At 33.7% G+C, this 12,042-nt stretch overlaps 1 protein-coding gene across 1 annotated transcript in view; it reads left to right on the top strand.

Annotated features, from left to right (window-relative positions):
• Positions 1 to 12,042, top strand: part of LOC145291197 (solute carrier family 23 member 1-like) — a 133,532-nt gene that overhangs the window by 84,520 nt on the left and 36,970 nt on the right. Inside the window, exon 9 of the mRNA XM_080136775.1 lies at positions 1,626 to 1,775. Coding sequence (XP_079992901.1) covers positions 1,626 to 1,775 — 150 coding nt within the window. The remainder of the gene's footprint in view (positions 1 to 1,625; positions 1,776 to 12,042) is intronic.

Here is a 12,042-nt window from a genome sequence, read left to right as displayed (position 1 = left end):
TCTGATCTTGAGCACGTAGTACAATGGGGAAAGGAGTGGCTGGTTACTTTTAATGCATCTAAAACCAAGCTTCTCTCTTTACATCATCAACATTCTAATCCACATTTGTCATCAATTGAAATGAATGGCTCTCGTCTTCAGGAGGCCTCAAGTTTTGACAAGCTTCTGGGCTTGACCATTACTCCTGATCTTAAATGGAACACGTATATCAAATCTGTTGCCAAGGCCGCTGGAAAAATGGTGGGATCTTTCTATCGATCCAGTAGATATCTCACTGCTGATGCTATTCTCTATCTATATAAGAGCCAGGTACGTCCAAGGATGGAATACTGTTGCCACATCTGGGCAGGAGCTGCTAGAAAGGACTTGACCTGCCTTGATAGAGTTCAAAATAGACTTCGTAGCCTCGTAGGAGATGTCCTTTTCTCCTCCTTGCAACCTCTATCTCACAGAAGAGATGTTGCGAGTTTGTCTCTGATGTATCGTTATTTTCATGGAAAGTGTTCAACTGAGCTTCAATCTATGGTCCCCCCTCGCCAAACTTTCACAAGAAACACTCGTCTAGCTGTAAACACTATCAATAATTTCCCCCACTCTTTATCTGTGCCTAAACCTAAACGTAGATTCCATGAACAAAGCTTCTTTCTTAGAACCGCACGCCTGTGGAATTGTCTTCCGTTTTCCTGCTTTCCGGCTGACTACAATATGGTTGTGTTCAAGTCTAAAGTAAATAAGTTCCTGATGGGCCGTTCCATATAGGTTATTAAATTTGCCAAATTTTCATTACTAATAATTACTATATTGACCAATTTCTACTGTACACTCTTTAACCCTTATCCTTGAGTGGCCTCTGGGCCTTGATAATGTGGTGATGCCTTTGTAAAAAAAAAAAAAAAAAAAAGTAGAAAAACAAAAAGCATCAATATTAGGTGCATTTCGTCTTAGGAAGCCAATACCTTCAGATAGCCTGATTTGGTAGCACCAGTTAATTCTTTTGACATAATTACACCAATTTCAATAGCCAATCAAATGATATTCTTACAGGCGGTGTAGCCCCAAATATGTACCAGTATTTTCCTCATATTTCGATTTATCTAAACAGCAAGAGGGTCAGCATTCTCTCGTTCCGTCACCCATGACAAGGCAGAAACGTTAAGCAATTCATAATTCCATTCTTAGTATCACCCGCACTAAGAATTGAACCTTCAACCTCCAGAAGAGTGTCACGTAGAACTGAATTTTATTTAGTACTTTAGCCGTTACGCCACGGGTCTTTGTAGACAATTCTGAATTTTGGGAGTCGAAAATCTATTCGTGTTTTTACTACTTATCACAATAGATAATTTTCAAAAGAGATTCCAGAGTCCGACAAGAGACACCTGAAAAAGGTCGGATGTTACATCGGCTGAAATGTTGTAAGAATATCCCACAAGAGGAAAATAGTAGCCGAAATAATCCAAATCCTAATAGTTGCTTATAAACAAAAGCGAATTGTTTCACATCATGTTTTTGTATACTTCTTTATATTCAGTGCATCCAATTTATTTCATGAACTTTTTTGGTTTTGGTTTTTGAAAAGAAGAAAATATTTATTTGAATATATTTATTTATTCTACAATTTACAGGTCAGTGGGGACTGCCAACAGTCAGTACAGCCGGAGTTCTTGGTTTGCTGGCTGGAATATTCTGCATACTTATTGAATCGGTCGGTGATTACTACGCATGTGCCAGACTAACCGGCGTCCCTCCACCTCCAGTACACAGCATTAACAGAGGTATACTATTTCATTTTGTTTTCATTTTATTTTATTTTGCTTTTTCTTTTATTTTCTGTAATTTTCTTTTATTTTGTCCATTTTGCTTCGTTTTGTTTTGTTTCGCTGGTTTCGTTTTGCTTAATTTTGTTTCATTTTGTTTTATGTTTTTTTCTTTCATTTGGTTTCGTTTCGTTTCATTTTATTTAGCTGTGATTCGTTTTGTTTCATTTCGTTTTATTTTGCTTAATTTTGTTCCATTTAGTGTTATTTTGCATCGTTTTGTTTAATTTTGCTTTTGTTTTTTTGCTTCGTTTTGTTTTATTGTTTCATTCTGTTTCATTTTGTTTTGTTTTCTTTCGTTTTGCTCATTTTGTTTTGTTCCATTTTGTTTCGTTTTGTTTCATTTTGTTTCGTTTTGTTTTATTTTGTTTCGTTTTGTTTTATTTTGCTTGAATTTTTTATTTTGTTTCATTTTTTTGTTTTGTTTTATTTTTTGTTTTGTTTTATTTTGTTTCAATTTCTTTTTGTTTTATTTTGTTTCGTTTTTGTTTCATTTTGTTTAATTTTGTTCCGTTTTGTTTTTTCTTTTGCTTTTATTGTTTTACTTGTTTTATTTTGTTTTGGGTTTTTTTTTTTGCTTCATTTTGTTTTGTTTTCATTTTGTTTTGTTTTCATTTTGCTTCGTTTTATTTCTTTTTGCTTCATTTTGTGTCGCCAACACTTTGCAAATTATTCAGATTTATTTTTTTAATATTTTTGTTCACAACAAATAAGGCATATTGCAATTGAAGTGTTGGTTGATTGTATTTGTTTTACGGCATATCAACTCTTTTCAGGTTATTCAATGCCGAATCCAGTGATTTTGAAGAACATTTTTTTAATAGAATATATTTGTTTTTTCAAGTTGGTTTCTATTTAACCCATAGTTGGGACCCTAACAAGTACTACCACTCCGGATCAGAGTGGACCTGGGAGCAATGGCAATTAAAGAGTGGCTCCACACTCCCCAAAGCCCAAAAGCTGGGGCCTCACCATCGGATATAGTTTAAGGTCATCAATTGAAGTGTAAGCGGCGACTAAGATTAAGATTGTATTCATATGAGAAAACAATGTGATATGGGGGACACTTTGGTCAGCATCTCATCAACAATATTTTTACTAAGTTTCGGTTTATGTGACTTCCACTTTTCTTTAGGTATATATTTTTTAAATTAAATATGATTTTACCACATATTCAATTGTGACTATAGTTAATTATTTGCTTATATGAAAGACACATGGCCTGAGTGATGATGTCTATCGAAACAATACTCAAAAAAAAAAAAAAAAAAAATCATATCAAAAACCAAGAGTGATTAAAATGCAGCGGTATACATCTGAAGCATATCATTTAATAGTGATAAAACAAAGACTGTTGAACCTTCATGGCTGGAACTTAGTGGACAAGTCATACCTTGACTTAAGTTTATTCGCACTTGTTATTTATTAAATTAAGAGTTATCAGGGCAGTAACAGAAGAGTGACACTTATACATACAATCATCAATTGTCAACAACAGATTATATTGCAGTTGTCTCAGTGAATCGCACATCATTTGATTTAAAATAATAAAAAAAGGGAGATGAGTTACGAAATAAGTAAATTAAAAAAAAGAAAGCAAAAGAATTGGGGGATTCTTTAATAATTTATCGAGTTTTGGGGCTAAGAGATGTAGAGCAGTTGGGGTATCAGGTTCAGTACACAGGGAAAGACCAAGGAAAACATAGGATAAATAAAGACCTGGTCAGAGATAGATCAGTTTAGTATAATTTCTTAAAGCCATCCAACACATGCCAGTATGTTAAACCAAATATAATGATAATGGAGAGAGAGAGAGAGAGAGAGAGAGAGAGAGAGAGAAAGAGAGAGAGAGAGAGGGGGGTGTTCAAACAGTAAGAGTGAAAGACAATACATAACGGATAAATACAAGTTCACTAATGCAGATGAAAGAATGAACCACCTAATGTACATGGATGACCTGAAACTGTTTGCAAAATCCAAGAAGGATCTAGAGGCGCTAATAACTACCAGAATCTTCAGCTAGGATATCTGAATGGAATTCGGTATTTTCTCATCTAGTGATAGATTTACCTCTCTTTTAGAAAGAAAGTCTAATGTCTTGTATAGGGTACAAACTGTACAGAACTGGCCAGAAAGATAAAAGGGATCTGGAAAATGAAGAAAGTCAATATGAAACACCACTAAAAGGAACAATACCCAAAAACATTGAAAAAGGAATCAGAGAGATTGGAATCAGAGGAGTAGCTGAAAATATACAATGGATAACAATAATGAAAATATACAATGGATAACAATAATGAAAATATACAATAGATAACAATAATGAAAATATACAATGGATAACAATAATGAAAATATACAATAGATAACAATAATGAAAATATACAATGGATAACAATAATGAAAATATACAATAGATAACAATAATGAAAATATACAATAGATAACAATAATGAAAATATACAATGGATAACAATAATGAAAATATACAATGGATAACAATAATGAAAATATACAATGGATAACAATAATGAAAATATACAATGGATAACAATAATGAAAATATACAATGGATAACAATAATGAAAATATACAATGGATAACAATAATGAAAACTGCAGAAATTTTTTTTATTACATTTTCACCCCAAACAAGGCACAGTGCCACTTTTATGTAGGGGGATACTATCAGGAACATAAGTTGCAGGATACCATGTAGGGAGTTGAGCAACAAGATGTCTGTTCACATTACACTTGAACTTCTGCATGTCAGTACAGTTGGGGAAGTAGGAACTCGGAAGGGAATTCCAAAGTCTAGCAGTTCTGGGAAATAAACTATTAGAGTAGTTTCTTACATCTAAGGATTTCTACTGTGTAGGGGTGGGATTTTGCTGCTTGTCAAGTTTGTCAGGAGTATTTACATCGAGGGGGTACAAGAGCTTGCAGTTCCGTCAGAGCATCCACCATTAAAATACTTGTAAAACAAGCAGAGGGATGCAACATTTCGCCAGTGAGACAGAGGTTGAAGCTTAGACGACAGTTCAGGACCTATTAGGTTGGCGACTCTTTTGAACTCTGTCAAGGAGTAAAATACTAGTAGCAGATGCACCAGCCCAAATATGACAACAATACTCCATACATGGGCGAAATGGTGGCTTTATAGAGGCACAGGATACTTTCAGGCATAAGTAACTTTCTAGCACGGTAGAGAGAGCCCACTTTCTTCACAGTAGCCTTGGCAATGCTCTCAATGTATCTGTTCCAACTCATGTTCCCTGTGAACGTTAAGCTAAACAGTTTGAAAGAAGTACGTTCAGGTAATGTATCTTTAGCCATTGCTATTGGTGATTGAGAAGATTTCTTGTAATTATTAAAGGAAACAAGCTTAGTCTTAGCAGCATTTGAACGTTACCATCCATTTTTGACCCCATTCCACTACAGACTGAAGGACTTCCTGTAAGGTTTCTACCATTGCCTTAAGTATGTGTTCATTTGTTTTCCCCTTGTGCCTGCTATAGAGCATGGTGTCGTCAGCAAATATACCGATCTCAGAGACTATTTTATCAGGTAGGTCATTTATGAATATCAGGAATAATAAAGGTCGAACGATCGACCCCTGAAGTACACCCGCATTTATATCATATTGTTTAGACGTACGACCATCGAGGACAACATGGATTCTTTTCTTACTTAAGGATTTAATTATATTAAGCATTTGTCCCGTAATACCATAGGATTTGATTTTCCTTACAAGACTATCGTGCCATACCCTGTCAAAAGTCTTAGATATATCTAAGACTACTGTCCTTTTCTCCCCTGCCTTATCTAGTATACGATACATACATTCAGAGATTACAGTTAGAATATCTGATGTGGAACAGGCTTGCCTAAATCCATATTGATAGTCGGACAGAATTTTAGCAACTGTAAGGTGGTAGACAAGAGCTTGATTAATTATGGACACAAATATTTTTGCAAAAAGAGGGAGGAGGCTTATCAGGCGATAATTTAATGGGTCAGTTCTTTCACCAGAATTCTGATAAACTGGTACCAGAGAAGCAATTTTCCAGCAAAGCGATATTTGTTAAGGCATTTGTTGAAGAGTTTGGAGAGAACTGGAGCAGCCTCAGCGGAGCATTTTTTAATAGTACAACCAGGTTGAGATCAGGTGCACATGCTTTTGAGGTATTTAGGTTTTTATGATATCATGTACTTCAGAAAGGATGATTTTTCAGATCATCTAGTGTGGTTTTTGTCTACAAAGGAAAATCAGGGAGGGAGTGGTTAGCTGAGTCCAAAGTAGAGTTTGAGGCAAACTGATGGGCATGTTAGCTTTCTCGGTTGCCATGCAAACAACCTCATGATTGTTGGATAGTGGGGAAATTGTTGATTGCCCATTATTTACTACACTGTTGTAGATTTTCCAGAAATCACAAGTTCTTAATTTCTGCGCTTTGATGCAATTTTTGGTGGTTTCAGTATATTCTATCTTAGCTGTCGCTACTTCTTTCTTACAATTATTATTACAATTTGGGCGCTAGTGTCCAGAAAGACTGCTACATCTATGCTGTCAGAGACATTGATTAGTGTACAGTCTTGATCGAGAGAAAGCGATAAAGAATATATAGGTAGCTAATGCTATGTTATAAAATTAGTTTAAAGCACATGAAGGCCTGGTCATTTGATTATAGTTTAGATTCCCTAGTAATGAGGAAGGTGTTGCGAATATAGACTCCAAGTCCAATCATCTTAGCATACATGGCAACCAAGCACCCCCAAAATGCCAAAGTTTAGGGGAAGGAAATGAGGCAGATATGGGAAATGGCATTCATTGCCCTAGTCAGGAAACAAGGCTAAACCCTGGGCGTCTCAAATAAGTCCCTGTGATTGCACCTCTGCTTCTGGCTAATAGGCAAAGAAGGAATATGGAAGCGTGGCAATAGGCAGAGCCTATCTACTCCTTAAGCAGTTTAGGTTTGCAGACCAGTGATTTGATCGAGTCACCAGCTCTAGGAAGGTTATCGACCAAAACTGAAAAGGCCTCCCTCACCCGTTTGATGCCAAGACATATGAGGTCATATGAGGTCATATGAGGTCAGTGGTACAGGTTTAACATCAGAGTTTCCTTCTAGATGGATGACCTGACCAGATCTATGGGTTCATAAGCACCGAAAGCGTTTTCCCTGCACCTGGTTTCAAAGCCAGGTATTTCTACGCTCCCACATGGGTAGTTAGTATTAATTGAGTTATTATCAGAGATAATTAGTATCTGCTTTAAAGTTCACTCCTCAGAATAGGATTACGATTGGAAGATGTGGTTATTCATGTGTTTTGATTGAAAACACGAGTATGGATGTAGATTTGAGCTTAATATCTTGAGTTCAGCAAGGATTTTGAGGATTAATAAATACATTGGAAAAATTATAGTATAAATGTTAGAGTACAATTTGAAATGAGTTTCAGGTGTTAGTTTTCATATAAATCATAAGTACTTTGGCCCATCTAAGTGAAAACGATATAGAGTTGCTACTTAATATGGATCACTTTGAGTATAAGTACAGAATATGGTTAAGCTATAGAATATAGATATAATTCATAAGGCCTTCTCGACAGATGTTTAGTATAAACCATGTGTATCGCTTTAGTGCAAGTCAATATTTTTTAATTTTGAAATTGCTATGAAACACAGAGAAGTGAAATTTGGTACACTCGAAGAGCATAACAAGGTGCCTTATTTCCCTGATTTTTGTGGAAATCCCTCCCTGTTTCCTACTTCCTTAACTGTACTAACATGCAGAAGTTTAAATGTAATGTGAACAGGGGACTAAAGGGAGTTGAGCAACGAGATTCTGTTCACATAATATTCTGCAGATTAGTAAAGTTAGTGAAGTTGAGCAGTCCGAGGGAAGAAATTTTTAGCGCAGGCTTTTCCAGCATCTGGGGACCTTAACATTAAAGAGGTGGGATTTTGCTGCCTGTCGTGTTGGTCGGGAGTATGTATGTCGAGGGGGGCACCAGTGCTGTGAGTGTATCAGAAAACTTTCCATTAAAGTACTTGCAAAACAGACACAGGGATGCAACATTGTTGTGATGAGATTGGTTGGTGCTTGGCTGATAGTGTAGAACCTGTTAGATTTGAGACCCTTTTCGAATGCTGTATAAGAGTTCGACAAGTGGTTGATGCACCAGCCTAGATGTGACAACAATACTTCATACATGGCTTTGTAAAAATATAGGATACTCTATGGTGTGAGGGGAAGCCACTTCTTTGCAGCAGCCTTGGCAATGTCCTCAGTGCATTTGTTCCAATTCATCTTGTCTTTGAATTTTCTCTTGTTTAGGAAGAATCTGCTTGTGTTGAATATTTGTCCAGAAATACCATATGATTTAATTTTCGTGAAAAGATTTTAGCAAAAAAGAGCAGGAGACTGAAAGAGGAATAATTGCGTTGGTCAGTTTTTTTTTTGCCAGAATTCTTGAATACTGGTACAATAGAGACAATATTCCAGCTATCAGAGAAGCAAGACTCGGTTAGGAATTTATTGAAGAGTTTAGAGATGACAAGGGCTAGCCCAGTTTGGAATGGTGAGTGTGGAAGCTTTGCATAGGAATTGCCTTGTTGGATTCCTATAGTGTCAGAAGTTACGACCAAAAACTGCTATCATTTTCTTTATATAGGGAATAGATTATGTCTTAGATTAAAGTTTAAAATAGAAACATTCATTTTGAACGTGCTCCTGTCTTATCAAAGAATCCACTGTTGATTTTATATACTGGGTCCTTCTGCTTGTGCGGTGATAAAACTTCTCAAATGCACTTGTGAAGTTAGGCTGTATAGAGGTGTTAACTTTGATCAAAATTGGACTGTTTCTACTTTAATCAGATCTTTTTGATTATCGATTTTGATACTTATTGGGGCATTCAAATAAAAAAACCTATCCAAGAACACTGCCAGACGCATAAAGTACATTTGTGTAAAAGTTCCAAAAAATTGGCCCAGCCACTTCGGATTCCATAGGTAACTCTCTCTCTCTCTCTCTCTCTCTCTCTCTCTCTCTCTCTCTCTCTCTCACACACACACACACACACACATACACACACAAAATACTTTTTATATATAAATTTGGTTGTTTTGTTTTACGACATATAAACCCGTTTCGGATTATTAAATGCCAAATCCAGTAATTTTGTAAAACAAGTTTTTATGCTTCAAGTTCTTTGTATCTTCAAATATTTATTCATAGAGCTTGGTTTGGTTGTTTTGTAGTAGGGTTTGATTCTTCACTCTTATCTTCAATCACTAGTTTATAGTGATTACTTGGTTGTCTTGTATTGTTTTTTCTACTCTTACAAGAATATAACATCATCATCGAACACATAAACGGTAGAGACAACATTATTGCTGATGCTCTATCTACGACATAATCTTGATTTTCACAAAATATACACAAATACATAAAAACAATAAAAAAAATTTTTTTTAAATAAAAATACACACACAATAGAAATAAAATAAAATTAAAAATTAACAAATGTATATATATTGAAAATATTATCATCCACATTTCTCGTTTTCAGGAACAGATGAACAAAAATGAACATTGAAAAAACTTAAAATAAAAAAAACAAAAAACTTTGTACCTATTGCTTGTTTAATTTCTTTATATTGTATTTTCTTTTTGTGTTTGTTTACACATTCAATATGGTGGGTCCTGGATATGACCTAAAACTATATCCGATGGTGAGGCCCCAGCTTGCGGGCCTTGGGGAGTGTGGAGCCACTCTTTAATTGCCATTGCTCCCAGATCCACTCTGACCCAGAGTGGTGGTACCTGTTAGGGTCCCAACTGCACGCCTGCGGAATTGTCTTCCGTTTTCCTGCTTTCTGGCTGACTACAATATGGTTGTCTTCAACTCTAACGTAAATAAGTTCTTGATGAGCCGTTCCATATAAGTTAACAAATTTACCGAATTTCCATTACTAATGATTAATATATTGTCCAATTTCTACTGTATACTCTTTAACTCTTATCCTCGAGTGGCCTCTTGGCCTTGATAATGTGGTGATGCCTGTGTAAAAAAAAACAAACTATGGGTTAAATAGAATCCGACTTAAAAAACAAATATACTCCATTAAAAATCGTTCCTCAAAATCACTAGATTCGGCATTAAATAGCCGGAAAAAGGTTGATATGCCGTAAAACAAAAACAACCAACTTTCCCACACCATTCAAATATACCTACCACACCAAAAACCGACTTCTAGGATTGAAAGTTTTGATATCTAGATATCAAAATTTTCCTTTGAAGGGTGGGGGGTAATGGGATGATATATTTTCCCCATTTGCTATGAAGAAATTAAGATTTATTACACAAAAGATAATATTAATTATCCAAATAATAACATATATTAAAAATAAAATACAATAATTATTAATATAATCAATAATTATAATGATAATATTAATTATCTAAATAACATAATAAAAATAAAATATAATAAAAATAATTATTAGTATAATTAATAATTATAACAAAATAACAATACTTAAAATATTACATAATAATATAAAATAATAAAAATAATAAATTACTTAATTAAAAGGGGAAAACAATAAAAGATGATATAAAATAATATAAAAAGTATTATTTAAGAATTTGAAAATAAAACGTTTAGATTAGCGTCTCTGGAGACTTTCAAAAGATAAAACAAAAAATTATACTTTTTTTTGTTCTTTCTGGAAACATCTTTAACGATCGCTATGAAAAGCAAATGATCGTATATTTTAACTCAGTTATAACTGCGACTGAAAGAAAACAAGAAAACTCGAGTCGTTAAAATAACCGATGAACCAAACAAGATACAGAGAAGAAATCTCTTTCCTCATCAAACTGGTAAATGTATAAGTTTTTCTGAATTAAAGCACATTTATGTCTAAAAGATAAAAAAAACAAAACATTACTTAAAAAACTTTTTATCTCTCAAAAGGGAAATAATCAGAAAACAGAGTTATCTCCCTTACACTATATTATAAACACCTTATCGAAATTCATTTTTTTTATACTATTTTTAATTTTGCTTTTCGTTCTTTGCTAATAAAAATTTGTTTTACTTTTCAAAATATATTTTTTACTCTTAGTTTTTTATTTGATTATGTTTGCAGTGTTCCAATACCCCTAGACCGAAGGAAACCGTAACAATATATATATATATATATATATATATATATATATATATATATATATATATATATATATATATATATATATATATATATATACTCGGGTTTTTTTTATATTCAAAACTAATGGACTAATGAATTCAACGAGGTTGTTAGATAGTGCGCAATAAAAAGAGCTGATAATACTTGTTTATTGTTATATAAACATGCTCACATCCCGCTGCTACAAATAGCCACTTGTTTCAATCAAACAACAGATATCATCAGGCAGCGACTTGACTATTCAAAAGTTCAATGAATAATGGATTTTTATTTTAGGTAGGAACTCTTTAGAAGTTGGAGTTAAAAAACTTAAAACACAGGACTTTAATTAAATAAAAAAGTAAAAAGGGAGAGGCAATTTAAATAAAGTTAAAAGATTACAATGGGGAGAGAGTGATTGAGAAGAGAAAAAAGGAATAGAGACAGAAATAGAGAAAGAAAATATAGAGAAAACAAAATAGAGAGAAAAAGAAGAGAGAAAATATATATATATATATATATATATATATACATACATATACACATATATATACATATATATATATATATATATATATATATACACATATACATATACACACATATACACATACATATACATATATATATATGATATGGAGAAGAAAAGAAAAAAGAAATAAATGGTTATAATAAAGAGAATAAGAACTAGAAGGAAAAGGAAAGAATAATGAGATCTAGTTAAATAGAGAAAAAGAGAAAGTAAGAATTTGACAGTATATAGAAAAAGAAAAAGAAAAAGAAAAAATCTGCGTGTCAACCAATTTATGAACAATTATACAATTCAGTAATGAAACATATTATTACAAATACAAACAGAAGATACAATCCAAGCGTCAGAAATGAACGTGTCAAAAAAGGCAGTGAATGTATTCGGCGAGCATATTTATCCTCTTACATACGTCCACGAGTAAAATCAACGCAATTCAAACATACGTCTACCATTAATTAGGCCCTTTATGCTAAATGATATAAGTTTAAAGT

This window comes from Euprymna scolopes, chromosome 12, assembly GCF_053919585.1.
Source record: "Euprymna scolopes isolate OS-2025 chromosome 12, ASM5391958v1, whole genome shotgun sequence".
In the NCBI taxonomy this organism is placed as follows: Eukaryota; Metazoa; Mollusca; class Cephalopoda; order Sepiida; family Sepiolidae; genus Euprymna; species Euprymna scolopes.
This window is presented reverse-complemented; position numbering and strand designations above follow the sequence as displayed.